Below are 18670 nucleotides of genomic sequence, written 5' to 3' on the forward strand. Positions count from 1 at the left end.
CATGCGCACTGGGCTTTTTGCAGCCCGGCGCATGCCCAGTTCTTTTGCATCGGGGGCGCGCTTCATTTGAATAGAAGCCGCCCCCTTGGAGATCCGCCAGGCTACGCCGGGACACTTACACTCCGCTGTCCCAACTTATGGAGCAAGTGGTTGGGGAATACAACACCTGCTCCAGTAAGTTGGGACAGCGGAGTGTAAGTGCCCTAAGCGAAGCAGGCGGATATTTAGAGAGAATATGGCCCAGTATCACTAGGCAGAATAGGGGAATGCCTTGTTTACAAAGGCATTCCCCTGTCCTGCCCTTGCCGACTGCAATTGCGGACCTCCTGGGAACATCGAGTTCCCGGGACCTGCAGCTACACTCGCGAGGCACGATGGGCGGAAAATTTAACCATATGTCTCATAATATTGGTTTTGGTTAGATGTTTTTTTTTTTATGTGTTTTTTAATTAATTTTTATTTTATTTTTTTTATTTTTTATACATTATTATGATTTTGCAGTGTTTTTTTTGTATAATAACAGTAGAACACCGTAGAATAGAGTTCTGGTTTGTGGTTTACTCTATACACCAGCACACTTTTAACTCGAATGGTATAAAACTTCACCCACCGTTCGACCCTTTTTGGTTGAATGGTGCTTAACCACATTATAGTGGTTTCCCTTGGGTATTGAATATAGTAATTTGGTATCCAACAAGTCACTTCACAGTCATCACTAGTCTAGTGTCACTTAATTAATTTTATATGTACTAGTTTGGCAACTATTGGACCCAGGTTTTGACGCTGGATCTCAGTGACCCATTTGAGTCAATTTCCTGGGTTCATCACATATAATCATTTTTGATAATTTTCACATATTTTTTAATTAATTTTTTCTGTTCATCTAATTTATGCCCTACTGGGCTGATCGAAATTCATTTTGGTACTTATACAAAGGGACACACAGGTCTCCGAGGGAGTTCCTTTGGTGGCTTTATTCTGTCAGTAAATAATTCCCCCTTGCGTGTATTTTTGCATACTTGCATTAATGTCCGTACTGGACGTTATCTAATATCAATATTCCGTTGGCATACTTATCCACTAATGTGTATTGAATGCGCTATGGATTTTGAGCACTAGATGTCGCTCTAGTGGGAGTCAGGGCACCATGTTTGGAATAGCTATTGCTGAGGTTCATAACAGGTCCCTTCTTATATTCATAAACACTGAGGCATCTTCTTGCTTCCACCGCGGCCTCACAGCTGCGGTGCTGGCAGCAAATGAGGCCTTTTGTGTACATTTTTAAGTTTGTTTGACTGCCTAGCTGCGATCTGCAGTATAGGCGTCCGCTCCGATGGGTGCCATGTTGGAGCCTATCGCTCGTCTGGCGCATGCGCGGGTCTGGCCGCCATGCTGTAGTCCTTTTTCCCCCCGCGGCGCATGTGCGAGATTGGGCGCCATGTTGGCATCCTCTTGCTTGTACGGCGCATGCGCGGGAATGGGCGCCATGTTGGTGCTCCCTTGCATGCGCGGGAACGGGCGCCATGTTGGAGCCTAGTTGCTCAGCATGGCGTCTCTGTTTTCTTTGTTTTTACTAAACAATACATCACAAAATAGGCTGGGATCCATCAATCCATCTCTGTTCTATTGTGGGTGATATTAGTGGGCCCATGTAGTGTAAAATATTATGTTTTATGCCCTGTCCATGTGGTCATGCAGCATGTCTGCAACATTGGGCGCTATATTGTAGCCCTTTCCCTGTCATGTGTGCAGGGTGGGGAGGTGGCCACAGACCAGAGTGAGGCCCAGTTTTATTTGTGCTCTTATATAGAGGTGACGCAGCGCGCTGCTCGTGCCCCTGGAAGAAGTATTTTTTTTACGAAACGGACGTAGGGCGAGCGGCGCGCTGTCGTCACCCAAGAAGCTCCTGACGTTCCCCCAGTGGACGGGTGCCTGAGAGTTTTGTGTACAGGCCGGCACATTAGATTCAAGGCAAATTTTAAACTGCATAACTGTAAGTGCAATTTTAATCTTTTAAATACATTTCTACACATTTAATGCACTATGTGGAGCTGTCACTGTTTCTTACATGGTAAGCATTGATACTACTGAAATTTTCTGGAAAACGAGATCCATCAGGACTGCATATCTGAAACTGCGAGATTGGGACCTATTATATGCTGTTTCTGATCCCCTGTCAAAAAGGGATCGTGGGAATTCGGTAAGAGGCCAATTTATAAGTCTGGTGGAGGAGATGTCACTTTTTTCTTTTGGACACGTTTACAACTAATCTGTTATGTGGCACAGATGCACGGGTGTTTGACATACTACCTGCTATCTAATGGACTCTTTACTGTCAACATTTTGGACTGTTTATTAATTCATTCAGAGCCAATATTCCAGTTGATGTTTTGATCCTAGTGCTTTTTGTTTTTGTTTTGTTGTTTGTTTGTTTTTCTTGAAAATCACCATCACTATGATTGTTGAGGGATTTTGAGGTGGCTGCATGCTGCACCCTAGTGGCCATTATAGGTCACTTCTGACACAGTAGCCAGCCTTTCACCGGACACGCGTGCACCCCCGCTCGCCCCTGACGCCGACGCGCGTGCCCGTCGGGCACGATCACCGCTGGGGACCCGCGATCGCTCGTTAAAGAGCGAGAACCGGGAGCTGTGTGTGTAAACACACAGCTCCCGGTCCAGTCAGGGGGAGAAATGACTGATCGTCTGTTCATACAATGTATGAACAGCAATCAGTCATTTCCCCATTTCAGTCCCACCCCCCCTTCAGTTAGAACACACCCAGGGAACATACTTAACCCCTTCCTTGCCCCCTAGTGTTAACCCCTTCCCTGCCAGTGGGATTTTTATAGTAATCAATGCATTTTCATAGCACTGATCGCTATAAAAATGCCAATGGTCCCAAAAATGTGTCAGAAGTGTCCGCCATAATGTCGCAGTACCGATAAAAATCGCTGATCGCCGCCATTACTAGTAAAAAAAAAAAATATTAATAAAAATGCCATAAAACTATCCCCCATTATGTAAACGCTATAACTTTTGTGCAAATCAATCAATAAACGCTTATTGCGTTTTTTTTTTTTACGAAAAATATGTTGAAGAATACGTATCGGCCTAAACTGAGGAAAAAAAATAAGTTTTTTTTATATATATTTTTGGGGGATATTTATTACAGCAAAAAGTTAAAAAATATATATATTTTTTTTAAATTGTCGCTCTATTTTTGTTTATAGCGCAAAAACTAAAAACCGCAGAGGTGATCAAATACCACCAAAAGAAAGCTCTATTTGTGGGTAAAAAAGGACGCCAAGTTTGTTTGGGAGCCACGTCGCACGACCGTGCAATTGTCAGTTAAAGCGACGCAGTGCCGAATCGCAAAAAGTGCTCTGGTCTTTGACCAGCAATATGGTCCGGGGCTTAAGTGGTTAAAAGAAGAAACATTTTCTGACATCTAAAGAATTCAATTGCACAGTATAAACACTTCAGATTCTTTGTTTCATGACCTTGTTGTAAGCCATGAATCCATGAGGCAGATGATTCACTGCTTGATAAATAGCAGATTGTGCTGGCATGCTGGGAGACGGCACAGGCTGCAGTTACCCATCTACAGGAAGAAATGCAAAACCACACCACAGTTCTATAACATTTGCTGCATTAAGTGATTGGCACTCATTTTGCCTTTCTGAGCAATTGCTTTGTTTTTTTTCAAAGAATGTGCACATTTGGATGCAGAGATCAAAGATATATTTCTCAGCAAACTGCCAAATTATGCAGATGGCTTGCAAGAACATTTAAAAGGGGCTATTGTGGGTTTTTTTTTTTGTATCTGTTGCAAAAAGAATTGTGACAGAAGTGTTATCGGTGATTGCGTGATCTTCCCCTCCAGGTCACTTTAGACATGCTTTACCTAGGAAAGCAAATCTTATGATCTAGCCACTTTTGTCACATGTATAGAACATATGACCACAAGAAAACTTATTTTTTTTAATTGAACTTGGGTCACGTCGGAGGGATGTATCTTTGTGCGGGCGTAGCGTATCCTATTTACGCTACCCCGCCGCAACTTAGACAGGCAAGTGCAGTATTCACAAAGCACTTGCTCCGTAAGTTGCGGCGGCGTAGCGTAAATGGGCCGGTGTAAGCCCGCCTAATTAAAAGTAGGCTGGTAGGGGCTGGTAGGGGGCGTGCTGTATGGAAATTAATCGTGACCCCCACGTAAATGACGCACCTAACGAACGGCGCATGCGCTCGCATGCTCAGTATACCGTTGAATTTTCTCCCTAACTTACGCCGGCTCAATGTTTAGTCGACGTGAACGTAACCTACGCCCATCCCCATTCACGGACGACTTAAGCAAACGACGTAAAATACGTCGCTGTTCCGACGTCCATACCTTAACATGACTTACCTCTGCTTTATGAGGGGTAAAGTTACGCCGGTCGTACGCCTTACGTAAACAGCGTATTTTAATACGCTGGGCGCAAGTACGTTCGTGAATCGGCGTATCTAGCTCATTTGCATATTCAACGAGGAAATATACGGAAGTGCCCCTAGCGGCCAGCGTAAATATGCACCCCAAGATACGACGGCGTAAGAGACTTACGTCAGTCGTATCTCGGCAACAGTGAGGCGTATCTGATTCTATGAATCAGGCGCATAGATGCGACGCCTCACATTCGGACTTACGACGGCGTATCAGGAGATACGCCGTCGTAAGTCCTTTGTGAATCTGGGCCCTGGTATATATAAAGTAAACTGTACTTTAACCACTTCAGCCCCGGACCATTTTGCTGGTCAAAGACCCGGCCACTTTTTGTGATTCGGCACTGAGTCGCTTTAACTGACAATTTGCGCGGCAATGCGACGTGGCTCCCAAACAAAATTGACATCCCTTTTTCCCACAAACAGAGCTTTTATTTGGTGGTATTTGATCACCTCTGTGGTTTTTATTTTTTAAACAAAAATAGAGCGACAATTGTGAAAAAAAAATGCAATATTTTTTACTTTTTGCTTTAACCTCCCTGGCGGTATGTTTATTTCAGAAAAAAGGTGCTGAAAGCGGTACCATTATTTGCAAGGAAATTTGGCGTTTTATACTGTAGGCCTGTAATTCTTAGGCCCCATACTCACGACCAAACATGTCTGCTGAAACTGGCCCGCAGGCCAGTTTCAGCAGACATGTTTGGTCGTGTGTGGGCGCGAGCGGGCCGAATTCCAGCAAACATTTGCCCGCCGGGCCTTTTCCCAGCAGACAAATATTCCTGGACTTGTTTTAAAACAGTCCGCTGGAATTCTGCCCGCTCGGACATGTACGGTCGTCAGTACAGACCTATCGTACATGTCCAGGCGCCCGCCGTCCCTCGCATGCGTCGAATGACTTCGACGCATGCGTGGAAGCATTTTAAAGGCGGGCCGCCCACGTCGCCGCGTCATTGTCGCGGCGACACCGCGTCATCGACGCGGCGACACCGCGGACACGCCCCGCGTATTGTTTACGCGCGGACTTCTGTACGATGGTGTGTACAACCATCGTACAGAAGCCCTCTGGCAGACATGTATGGTGAAAACGGTCCGACGGACCGCTTTCACCATACATGTTTGTCCGTGTGTACCCGGCCTTAGGAATAACTCACTTAAATCTGACCAAACAAGAGTGTAATAGGCATCCCGGGTATGACATTTTTTTTAAAACAAAATTATAAATTATAATATAATAAATAATTATAAATAATTATAACAAATAATAATATAATTATAATAAAAATTATTCAATAATGTAATTAACTCAAAATCACTGAAATTTGCTCAGTTGCAAAATTGTCGCTGTCATTTTTTTTTTTTTTTTATGACGAATTTCCCCACAAATCGCTATCGCACAATTCTGCAAGTGATTATAATTTATTATCGCTGTTTTTTAGCTGATCTAAAACCATTTTTGACATAAAGGGACACTTTTGGTTGCTATGGACAATCTACAGTTTGCAGAGAAAAAGAACAGTTTTTATTATATAAAATGACATGCATGACACAGGGCAGACCACTAGGGACAAGGGGGTGTGTATTTTTTACATACAGTACTGTAATCTATAAGATTACAGTATACTGTATGTAATGTGTTTGTTTACGTTTTTGAATTTGGCGCCGTTCTCCGCTCCCGTGCTTCGTAACGTCGCAGGGAATGGAGATCGGCGGCACAGGAGGACACTGTGTGAATCGAGCGAGGTCCCGCTCGCTCACACAGCGCGGTGGCATCGCTGGATCCAGGGACAAGGTAAGTAAACACTGTCTGTGGATCTAGCGAGGCAAGCCGGAGTCTGACTCGGGGTTACCGCTCGCAGCATGAAAATCTAACCCTGAGTCAGACTCGGGAATACCGCCAGGCAGGTTAATAAATATCCCCCAAAATTTTTTTTTTTCCCCCTCAATTTAGGCCGATACGTATTCTTCTACATGTTTTATGGCATTTATCCTAATACTTTTTTTTTTTGCTAGTAATGCAATTTTTATCGTGACTGCGACACGTTTGACACATTTTTGGGACCACTGTCATTTTTAGAGCGATCAGTGCTATAAAAATGCACTGTTTACTGTGAAAATTACACTGGCAGCGAAAGGGTTAACCAGTAGGTGGCGCTGTAGGGGTTAAGTGTTTCCTAGGGAGTGCTTCTTACTGTAGGGGGGATGGGCTGTGTGTGATACGTCACTGATCTCCGCTCCGTTTAAATAGGCGTGCGCTGGTCCTTAAGCAGTTAATGCAGTACCGCATTGTTTAAAACATAAGTAAAAGGTACAGTATCCCCTCACATTTTTGTATATATGTTATTATATCTTTTAGGCCCCTTTCACACTGAGGAGTTTTTCAGGCGGTTTAGCACTAAAAATAGTGCCTAAATACCACCTGTAAAAACTCCTGCCCCAGCATTCTCAATGTGAAACCCCGAGGGCTTTCACACTGAGGCGATGCGCTGGCGGGAGAGAAAAAAAATCTCCTGCAAGCAGCATCTTTGGAGCGGTGTGTATACCGCTCCTTCACTGCTCCTTCCCATTGAAAACAATGGGACACCGCGGTAATACCGCCGGGAATACGCTTCTGCAGAGGCGCATTGCGGGCGGTATTAACCCTTTTTCGGCCGCTAGTGGGGGTTAATACCGCTGCAATTCCGACGGTATAGCGCCGCTGTTTTTAGTGGCGCTATACCGCAACCGCACGTCCTGCCCCAGTGTGAAAGGAGCCTTAATGTGACAACACTGAAGAAATTACACTTTGCTACAATGTAAAGTAGTGAGTGTACAGCTTGTATAACTGTGTACATTTACTGTCCCCTCAAAATATGGACTCCTGCACTACATAGTTGAAGGTAAATTTAAAGGAAATTAAAGCCAAGGCAGGCGGAGAACCCAATGTGCGTGGCCGGTGGCCGTGATGTCCGCCGGCCACCCGCGTTCGTGGGCACGAGAGCCAGAACAGGGATTTGTGTATGTAAACGCACAAATCCTCATTCTGACAGGAGAGGAGAAACAGATTGTCTGTTCCTAGTAACTAGGAACAGCGATCTCTCTCCTCCTCTAGTCAGTCCTATCCCCCCACAGTTAGAAAAACACATGAGGGAACACATTTAACCCCTTGATCGCCCCTAGTGTTAACCCCTTCACTACCAGTGACATTTACACAGTAATCAGTGCATTTTTATAGCACTGAATGCTGTATAAATGTCAATTTTCCCAAAAATGTGTCAAAAGTGTCTGATCTGTCCACCGCAATGTCGCAGTCCCGCTAAAAATCGCAGATCGGCACCATTACTAGTAAAAAAAAATGCTGTAAATCTATTCCCTATTTTGTAGACGCTATAACTTTTGCGCAAACCAATCAATATACGCTTATTGTGATTTTTTTTTTTTTTTTACCAAAAATATGTAGAAGAATACATATTGGCCTAAACTGATGAAGACATTTTTTATATTTTTAGGGATATTTATTATAGCAAAAAGTAAAAAATATATATATTTATTTTTTAATTGATGCTCTTTTTTTGTTTATAGCGCAAAAAGTAAAAACCGCAGAGGTGATCAAATACCACCAAAAGAAAGGTCTATTGGTGGGGGGAAAAAAAGACGTCAATTGTGTTTGGGTACATAAAGCAAAGCAGTGCCTTATCGCAAAAAATGGTCTGGTCATTAAGGGGGAAAATCTTCTGGGGCTGAAGTGGTTAAGTAAGCAAATACTTAACCTAGACACCAGGCAATTTCTATGCTAAAAATCAGTATCTGGTATTGTATGTGTGATAAAGCTGGATGCAGCCAGTTTAAACTGAAAACTGCGTTGCTGTCTTACAAAAAACACTTAAAAAGAGATTGCAAAGCGAAAGCTGCTGCCATTTCATTAGCCAGAAAATTCCTCAACCAAATATTCCTGCCCTTATATCTCCGTAAAAGGTAAAGGTTAGGTGACAGTTTAGGATTAAGAAACAGGAGACTACAGTAGGTAAATAACAGGAATGGAATTATACTAGACCAAAGGGTATGGATATAGTTAGGTGATGGTATTGGCACAGATTTCGGGCAGAGGGAGTAGTATTTTGAGATTTTCATCAACTCCAGCCAGACCTTTGTTTTTAGTTTCTGAAAAATCAAGAAAGAGTTAGAACCCTTGCCAGAGTTTAAATGTTATCAGTGTCCCCAATAAGACCCATTTCACATGATTTGACCGAAAATCCCCGCCTATCTGTTTTTCAGGTGGACACGATCGGGGAGGCAGATGTTAGCGGATACGTGTCATACATTCACCATGTCCGTCTTTGCACAGTGAGCAGAGATGGCTCTGTCATCCGCCTTCTCAGCAGAGATCAGCAGAGCGATTCTGGTTGAGCAAGCGGAGTCCGTCAAAACGGATCGGCCCCCGTGTGAAATGGGCCTAAGAGAAAATTTCTGTTATGCCTCGTAAACACGACTGGTTTTCCAGACGAGAAAAATGACCGCAAAAAAAAAATAGAACCAGCTCTCGTTTTTCCACTCGTGATTCCCGGCGGCCTTTTTCCCGTCGCGAAAACCGCTCATGTGTATGCTTTTCCGAGGGGAAATAAGACACGCATGCTCAGAATCAAGTATGAGAAGGGAGCGCTCATTTTGACTGAAAAGCATGAATCGTCTCTCACCAAACTTTTACTAACGCCAGGGTCAGCAAAAGCAGGCCAAAGGGTGGCGCCATTTGAATGGAACTTCCCCTTTATAATCCAGTTGTACATCACCGCGCTTTGGTCGGGCAGGATTTGGCATGAACGTCTGTATGCAAGGCAGGCTGGAGAGGAATCACGTCGGGAAAAACATCATTTTTTTTCCTGACAGGAAAACCAGTCGTGTGTACAGGGCATAAGAGTATAAAATAATATTTAGTATTTTGTTTACTTTCTGCTCTGTCCAGTTGTCACCTAGAGGGGGATTTCCCGCCTGTTTTGTCTGGGAAGGTTGGTGGGGAGCCCCAATGCGAAAAATACAAAGTCTAGGAAACTCCTGTCAGTTAATGCCTAACTTCATTGTTTTTGTCACTTTAAATAATTTGTTTGGACCCAGCTAACCAAAGTGAACTTTATTTAATTTACTAATTGCTGCGGATACTCTTAGCACCGTATAAACTGTATTTAGCATTAGCTACATACAGTAAACAGGGCTGTGGTTCCAACAGTGGTATTGGGCCTTAGGCTCCATTCACACCTAGGCGTTTTGACGCCTGTAGCGCGACGCTATTGCAGCCTGAAATACGCTGGAGGGGTGATTTAACATTGTCGGCTATGGAGATGGTTCACATCTCCACGCTGAACGCCGAAACGCCGTACGCCAGAAGCTCAAAACAAGTCCCGGACCCTTTTTTTCAGGCGGCTTTCGGCGTTCGGCATAGCCGACAATGTTAATCACCCCTCCGGCGTATGTTAGGCTTAAAAAACGCTGCGTTTTGTCGCGGCAAATCGCGGGACAAAACGTTGCAATTTGACGCGGCAAAATAAAATACGTGAATGCAGCCTTACTGTCTGCTGCCAGAAAACAATTGAATTGGGCAGAGTGCTTCTCAGCTATTGACAAGAAGCCTTGTATTTGTATCAACGAATATAAGGCTTCCTGTGAATGGCCGACATGGGGAAGCAAGCTGATAATGTCATGATTTCCACCTCTAGACATAAATACAAGGCTTCCTATGAATGGCAGAATGTATTTGGGATGTCTATGTAACTCTTCCAGAACATAGAACTGCACACTATATCCACTTCCCGACCACCCCATAGCAGAATAACATATATACACCGATCAGCCATACCATTATGAACACTGACCGATAAAGAGAATATCTTGTTACAATGGTATCTGAAACACAACAGTTTGTGTTTGGAGCTGTGAAGCCAATGGTGACCCATGTCCACAGCCAAAAGCTTTTACAAAGGTCACATGAACACCAGAACTGGACTACGGAGCAATAGAAGAAAGTTGCCTAATCTGATCACAGTTTGTTGTGTATGGGGCTGGGAAGCCAATGGTGACCCATGTCCACAGCCAAAAGCTTCTACAAAGGTCACATGAACACCAGAACTAGACTACAGAGCAATAGAAGAAGGTTACCTAATCGAATGAATTGTTTTCTTACACATCATGTGGATGGCTGGGTGCGTATGCGTCACTTATCTGGGGAAGAGATGGCATCAGGATGTGGTATAAGAAGGCAAGTTGGCAGAGGCAGTGAGATGCTTTGGGCAATGTTCTGCTGGGAAACCTTGGGTCCTGTCATTTATGTGGATGTTACTTTAGTGTCTATGATTTAATGGGTCAGGTCTGTTTTAGCAAAAGGGGGCCAGACTCAATATTAGTCGTGGTCATAAAGTTATGGCTGATCGGTGTATATAATGTACGTGATACTGCACTTCCAGGTAGGAGGCGTATGCGTGACGCTGGCACGCTGCTTCTGCTGTGGTTTGTTGCAGCAGAAGCCGATCAGAGGCTGGCCAATGGATGTCCACTGGCAACCGTCGATCGTCGGGAAGACACACAGGACAGAGCTCTAGCTAGGTAAACAAGGCAGAGCTCCGTTCTGACAGGGGGGAAGTGATGGATATTCTTTCTCCGCAAAGCAGGAAATACAATCCATCACTTCCCTTAGTATAAGCACCTCACATAAAAATACTGACTAGGTACATGTTTAACCATTTGATCGCCCTAGATGTTTAACACCTTCCTAGCCGGTGTCATTAATAGAAGGACAGTGCATTCTTTCAGCACTGATCACTGTATGAGGCCCCGTACACACGACCAAACATGTATGCTGAAACTGGTCCGCGGGCCAGTTTCAGCATACATGTTCGGTCGTGTGTGGGTGCGAGCGGGCCGAATTCCAGCAAACATTTGCCCGCCGGGCCTTTTCCCAGCAGACAAATATTCCTGGACGTGTTTTAAAACCGGGATCCTGCCCGCTCGGACATGTACGGTCGTCAGTACAGACCTACCGTACATGTCCAGGCGCCCGCCGTCCCTCGCATGCGTCGAATGACTTTGACGCATGCGTGGAAGCCTTTAAATGGCAGGCCCGCCCACGTCTCCGCGTCATCGCCGCGTCATCGTCGCGGCTACGACGCGGACACGCCCCGCGTATTGTTTACGCGCGGACTTCTGTACGATGGTGTGTACAACCATCGTACAGAAGCCCTCTGGCAGACATGTACGGTGAAAACGGTCCGACGGACCGCTTTCACCGTACATGTTTGTTCGTGTGTACCCGGCCTTAGTGTCACTGGTTCCCACAAAGTGTCAGCTAGTTTTCTAAATGTCTGCCGCAATTTCGCAGTCCTGCTATAAGTCACTGATCGCCCGCATTATTGGTATAAAAAAATAAATACAAATTCCAGTATATATCCAATAGTTTGTAGATGCTATAACTTTTGCGCAAACCAGTCAATATTCACTATTTCGCTTATAGGGATTTTTGTTTACCAAAATGTTTCACAGCAGAAAGTAAAAAATATTATTATTATTTTTTTTCTAAATGTTCTTTTTTTTGTTTATAGCGCAAAAAAATACCACCAAATGCCACCAAAAGAAATATTTGTGGGGAAAAAATTACAAATTGTATTTGGGTACAGCCTTGCATGACTGGGCAATTGTCAGTTAAAAGAAGGCAGTGCTGGATCTCAAAAACATGGTCTGTTTATGAAGGGGGATAAATCTTCTGGAGGTCAAGTGGATATACAGCTGATGCTAAATTAAAGTGGATGTAAACCCGATTCATGAAATTTGAGCTGGGCACATATATCTGCAGTATTTTGTTATCTCTTTTCAATGAGCCAAGTCTTATAGCTCTCTTCTGAGGCCGCGTACACATGATCAGTCCATCCGATGAGAACGGTCCGAAGAAGCTGACTGATGGTCTGATGTGCCTACACACCATAGGTTAAAAACTGATCGTGTCAGAACGCGGTGACGTAAAACACAACGACGTGCTGAAAAAGTTCAATGGTTCCAAGCATGCGTCGACTTGATTCTGAGCATGCATGGACTTTGAACCGATGTTCGTGAGTACTAACCATCGGTTTTGACCGATCGGTTAGGCGCCATCGGTTGAATTTTAAAGCAAGTTCTAAATTTTTCGACCGAAGGATAACGGACCGATGGGGCCTATACACGATCGGTTTGGACCGATGAAAAGGTCCTTCAGTCCGTTTTCATCGGTTTTGACCGATCGTGTGTATGTGGCCTGAACGGTTCATCTGTTATCAGCCTGAGAACTTCTGACATATTTTTTGACTTTTTAGAAAAAGGCAGCCTGAATCTTTTGTCAAAAGAGGTTGCTAAAATAGAGTAGCAGAGAGCAGCTCCTATTACAAAACAGCTCTGAGAGTCTCTGCCTATGATGAGAGCGGGTGTGTGTCTTTCCTCCAATCAGCAATGTTAGCTATCTTGGCTGTATGCCCAGACATCACGCTCTGTGTTAACCAGGAAGAGAAAATCTCATCTTTCTAAACAGTATATAAATGTGAAGACAGCAGATATACATATAAAACCTATGTTGGGAGATTTGGTTAATCTCTGTGTATCATATGAGGCTGTTCACTTCACTGGGTGTATGGAGGGTTTACATCCACTTTAAGTTTCTACACCACTGACAGTGCCTGCAACAATTAATAAATGAAGCTGGCCCCAATTGGGCCAGCTTAGCCCACACTATATAAAGGGAAAGGAAAGGTGGAGTTAGGCTTTAACAAAGATCCCTTGATTAGCATACTGTATGATATAAAACATCAGGTGGATTGGGGTTCCCTCTGCTGCAGGGTTTTGGTAACACTAACATTTTGGTTGTGGGTACTGTAGTCTGTGTCCTGCTATGATAGGAGGGTTCCAAAGTGTCTGCTGTGCCTGCAGTGGCAACAAATAAATAAAAAATAATAAAATGTTTTCATCACATCAGCCGTAATATTTTACATTTCTTTACACAGAAAGAAAAAAATAAAATAAAATTGACACTAGTGCACAATTAACTAAATACACACAAAAAGGGTGAAAAACACATACGAATAACACATAATAAAAAATAAAATAACCAAAATATACCCCCTTTAATGCATCATTAAAAAAAAAAAAAAATCCTAGGAGTGTTTTACACCCCACTCTTCTAAAACAAAACCACGACTGCTGGAGAGAAACCATATACAGTACGTCATTTCTAAAAGGATGTTGCTAAAGCAGGGGGGGGACTCAGAAAGCCTCAGGGGTCCCTAAGAACATATATTTACATGTATACATGAACATTGCTGGTTCTCAAACACTTGGGCGGTATAGTAGCGCATGCTGGCAGATTAACTGGCCTTAATCTAATAATAAACAGAGGATTCAGCTTATTCTTTATTAATCATTCGCATCACAGCGTACCTTGTCAGAGTTTATAGTCATTGCTTTTGATCATATTTAAAAATCATTTTTTTGGAAAGAAAAGTTCAGAAATCCGTTGGCCTCTTCTGACTTTTAATTTTTATCCATATGACTTTTGTACACTAATATATTTTTATTATTTCAAGTATTGGCAGAACCCTCTTAATAGGCATTTACTCTACCATCCATGTCCAGGATGGACAAGGAAAAAACAAAGAATTGCGGGTTTATATGGTGGAGAACAGGTCGTCTGGAACTGGCTTCTCTCCCTCTGCTGATCCAAAAAGGTGTGGAAAATTGTCCCGCATGGTGAATTGAATTTGATCCCTGGGGTAGTGATAAGGGGGTTTGACACCCAATACCAGTGACCACCAGGAGAGAAAAGTTTGGATCTAAAGCAGACACCCAATACCAGTGACCACCAGGAGAGAAAAGTTTGGATTTAAAGCGGAGTTCCACCCACTTTTGGGAGGTGGTCTTGGCCTTTAAGGAGGGATGGGCTCCCTCCGGCTCAGCTGCCCTCTACCTATCCATCAAAATGCATGTGCTTCCAGTCTACGATGACCACGTGTCCCGGATTGCCCAGGACAGTCCCGGAATGAAACTGACACAGCCACCCCCCAAGTTAAACTAATGCCCCCAAAAAAAGGCTGCCACATCACTGCTTTACTCACTGACAGTACTTGTCCTGGCCGGGAATGCCTGGAGGAGCACAATTCCCGCCCCCTGTTTGTGATTGGAGAAATCATTAATCCCCCTCTTGTGTCCAATCATTGTGCTGAGATTCGTTACAGCACAAGTTGATTTTTGGAAAGGGGGGTGTCCCAGAATGGTAGTTTGGAAATGTGGTCACCCTATTCCAGTCCCCTCCTTAAAGGCACAGGGACACACCGAACACCCAGCACATAGCATAATGGCAGCAAAGGCGTCAGTGCGTTGCCTGACCAATAGCCTCTGGCTCACTTACCCTCTACCTATCGATCAAAATGTGCTTCCACTATGGAGACTCTTAAAAGTTAGAGTTAGGAACTACAGAAAATGGGGTGCCTTGACTGGGCCTGTAGCTTACACATGTATTTGCAAATGTGGCACAGTGGTGTAGTGGTTAGCATTCTTGCCTAGCAGCAAAGGGGTCACTGGTGTCAATCCCAACCACGACACTACCTGTCTGGAGTTTGCATGTTCTACCTGTGCCTGTGTGGGTTTTCTCCGGGTACTCTGGTTTCCTCCCACACTTCAAAGACATGCTGGTAGATTAGTTGGCTCCTGTCTAAATTGGCCCTAGTATATGTATGTATGAATGTGAGTTAGGGACCTTAGATTGTAAACTCTTTGAGGGCAGGGACTGATGTGAATGTACAAAGTATATGTAAAGCACTGTGAAAATTGACAGTGCTATATAAGCGTCTGAAAGAAAATATGTGCAGACTAAACCCGTTTTTAAGGCATACTGTAAAGGCCCGTACACACGGTCGGACTTTCAGGCAACAAACTTCAAAATCAACAAGTTTTCACATTTGTCCGATCGTGTGTACGCTCCATCGGACCAACTTTTTCGTGTTTCGTCGGACAAAAATTTCGGTCTGCAAACGGACAAACTTTACGACAACAAAAGTCCGATGGTGCCTAGTCCGACCGTGTGTACAGCAAGCCATCGGACTTTTGTCCGAAGTACAAACACGCATGCCCAGAACCAATGTTAAAATCAACCAACAATGACAGAAGTTAACCAAAGGTGCGCGATAAAGAGCAGAAAAGAGCAAAAAAAACACGTGATGTTGGGAAAGTTTTAGAAAAGTTTTCAGAAAAGTCCGAGCATGTGTATGCTATGGGTGTGACTGGACAACTCCCTTCGGACAAAAATCCAAGGGAAAGTTTGTTTGATGTTCGACCGTGTGTACGAGGCTTAGGCCCCATACACACGAGAGGATTTATCCGCAGATACGGTCCAGCGGACCGTATCCGCGGATAAATCCTCTTGAGGATTTCAGAAGATTTCTATGTGATGGCGTGTACACACCATCGCATTGAAATCCGCGCTGAAATCCTCTGGCGATGACGTGTCGCGCCGTCGCCGCTATTATGACGCGGCGACGGGCGCGACGCTGTCATATAAGGAATTCCACGCATGCGTCAAATCATTACGACGCGTGCGGGGAATCCCTTTGGACGGATGGATCCGGTAAGTCTGTACAGACGAGCGGATCCATCCGTTGGAATGGATTCCAGCAGATGGATTTGTTGTGCATGTCAGCAAATATCCGATCTGCTGGAATCCATCCCAGAGGAGATTTCTCCGCGGAAACAGATCCGCTGGCGTGTACACACCATAGGATCTATCCGCAGAAACCCATTTGCTGGGATTTATCTGCGGATGGATTCTATCGTGTGTATGGGGCCTTAGACAGGTCAATTTGGTTGGTCATAGGCTGGTTAGTAAGTTGAGCTTGGAAATTACTGGTTTGTTTGATATGCATTACCCATGAGCCTCGTACACACAATCCAACTTTATGGCCATAATTGTCTGACGAGTTATGTCGGATAGTCCGACCGTGTGTATGCTCCATCAGACAATTGTTGGCTGAATTAACGACAACAAATGTTGGCTGTTCATGCTTACCAACTGTCTGGCAATAAATCTGTTACGTTGGATTATCCGATCGTGTGTACACAAATTCGTCCAACTAAAATCCAAAGTACAAACATGCATGCTCAGAACCAATGCTAAACATCAGACAACAATAGCAGAAGTTGCCCAAAGGGTGGCAGTAAAGAGCTGAAAAAACACATGGTTTGGTGAATGTTGGCTGAAAATGTTGTGCCGGGTGTAGAACAAGTTCACGGCCAACGCCCTTCGGACCAAAATCCACGGAAAAGTCAGATGGAAGTCCGATCGTGTGTATGAGGCTTAACAGTGTTCCTTGCTGCATAGGCCAGTTATAGGCGGGGGCAGTGGCCACTTGTGATGTTAAAAGCAGCTGTATTATCCCATCAACAGATGCCCAAAGCCTGTCAACACATTCCCTTACCCAAATCAACTATTCAGCCATTTCTATCAAATAGTTCTTCAGTCGTTCTTCCTTTAAACATGTTGACATGAGGTCCACTGCAAACTTTACTTACTGTACTTTTTTGAATGTAGAAATGCAATTTTTTTTTTTAAACTAATAAAATTGAATTGTATTTTTAGGAATTCACAGCACTGCAACACAAAAATAATAATACAATATCATTTTCTTTCCTGACACAGCAATGACGGTCAGATTTATCACTAAACGGTTTATTGGAGAATACGATCCCACCCTCGGTAAGTAGAAGTTGTAAAGATAACAGAATTATTAGTTGGATAGAATATCAATGCATCATTCAGCCTCAATTTGTTCTCGAAGGGCCAATACTATTGATTTATTGTCCTATATATTTAAGGGATAATTGATGTTTACTTAGGATCAATTAATATTTATTCTTATTTCGCCTATTGCTTGCCAAATATTGACTGGTAAATCCTATTCAATTTATTTACAGTAGCCATGAATTCTTCTTTTCCTTGTTTTTTTATTTTAGATATATTTATAATGTGAAAGGGAGATTTGCTGAAGGACTGGAATTGTGGGCCAGATTCACAGACAAATACGTTGCTCCCCCGCGGCGTAACGTATCTGATTTACGTTACACCGCCGCAAGTTTACAGCGTAAGTGCCTGATTCACAAAGCTCTTACCTGTAAACTTGCGGCGGTGTAACGTAAATCCGCTCGGCGCAAGCCCGCCTAATTCAAATGGGGCGGACACCATTTAAATTAGGCGCGTTCCTGCGCCGAACGTTCTGCGCATGCTCCGTGTTAAAATGTTCTATAGCAGAAATTACGGCGCCCCGACGTTTCTTTTGAATGGCGACGTGCGTTACGGCGTTTCGCATTCCCGGACGTCTTACGCCAAAAAAAAAAACGAAATTCGACGCGGGAACGATGGCCATACTTTAACATGGCTGATCTAAAGATAAGCCATGTTAAAGCAGGTGTAACTTTACGACGGGAAAAACCGTCGAGCGACGACGTACGAGATTGCGACGAACGCGCGGATCTTCGTGGATCGCCGTAACTAGTCATTTGCATATTCTACGCCGACCGCAATGGAATAGCCACTTAGCAGCCGGCCTAGAATTGCATCCTAAGATCCGACGGTGTAAGTCAATTACACCTGTCGGATCTTAGGGCTATCTCTGCGTAACTGATTATATGAATCAGCCGCATAGTTAGGACGGGCGGATCACAGAGATACAACGGCGTATCAGGAGATCTTCTGTGAATCTGGCCCTGTATTTTTACAAGAGGATTTGTGGAAAAACTTTTACCTGCCTCTAAATCAGGGGTCTCCAAACTGCGGCCCGAGGGCCAGATGTGGCCCTTTGCTAGCCTTAATCCGGCCCTTGGGGCACAATTCCTTCCACTGATATGAAGCACTATTCATCCCACTGACACCAACAATGGGGCACTATATCTTCCACTGATACCAATGATGGGATACTATTCCTCCTACTGATAGGGGCAATACTCCTCCTCCTTTTGACCACCAACCCTGAGGCCATATTTATTCTCACTGATGCTGGGCCCGTGACATTTCTGCCCCTGTTGGCCACAATCCGGCCCTCCTAACGTCTGAGGGACAATAAAGTGGCTCTTTGTTTGAAAGTTTGGAGACCCCTGCTCTAAATAATCACTTTCCGTAAAGAATACAACTGAATAAAACTGAAATAAGAAAAGTCGATTTTACT

The 18670-nt window shown here is 44.0% G+C and overlaps 1 protein-coding gene across 1 annotated transcript in view; it reads left to right on the forward strand.

The window, feature by feature from the left end:
* LOC120917232 (ras-related and estrogen-regulated growth inhibitor-like) overlaps positions 1–18670 on the forward strand; it is a 91059-nt gene that overhangs the window by 36201 nt on the left and 36188 nt on the right. Inside the window, exon 2 of the mRNA XM_040328370.1 lies at positions 17149–17205. Coding sequence (XP_040184304.1) covers positions 17149–17205 — 57 coding nt within the window. The remainder of the gene's footprint in view (positions 1–17148; positions 17206–18670) is intronic.

The sequence above is a fragment of the Rana temporaria genome, chromosome 11 (assembly GCF_905171775.1).
Source record: "Rana temporaria chromosome 11, aRanTem1.1, whole genome shotgun sequence".
Lineage (NCBI taxonomy): Eukaryota > Metazoa > Chordata > Amphibia > Anura > Ranidae > Rana > Rana temporaria.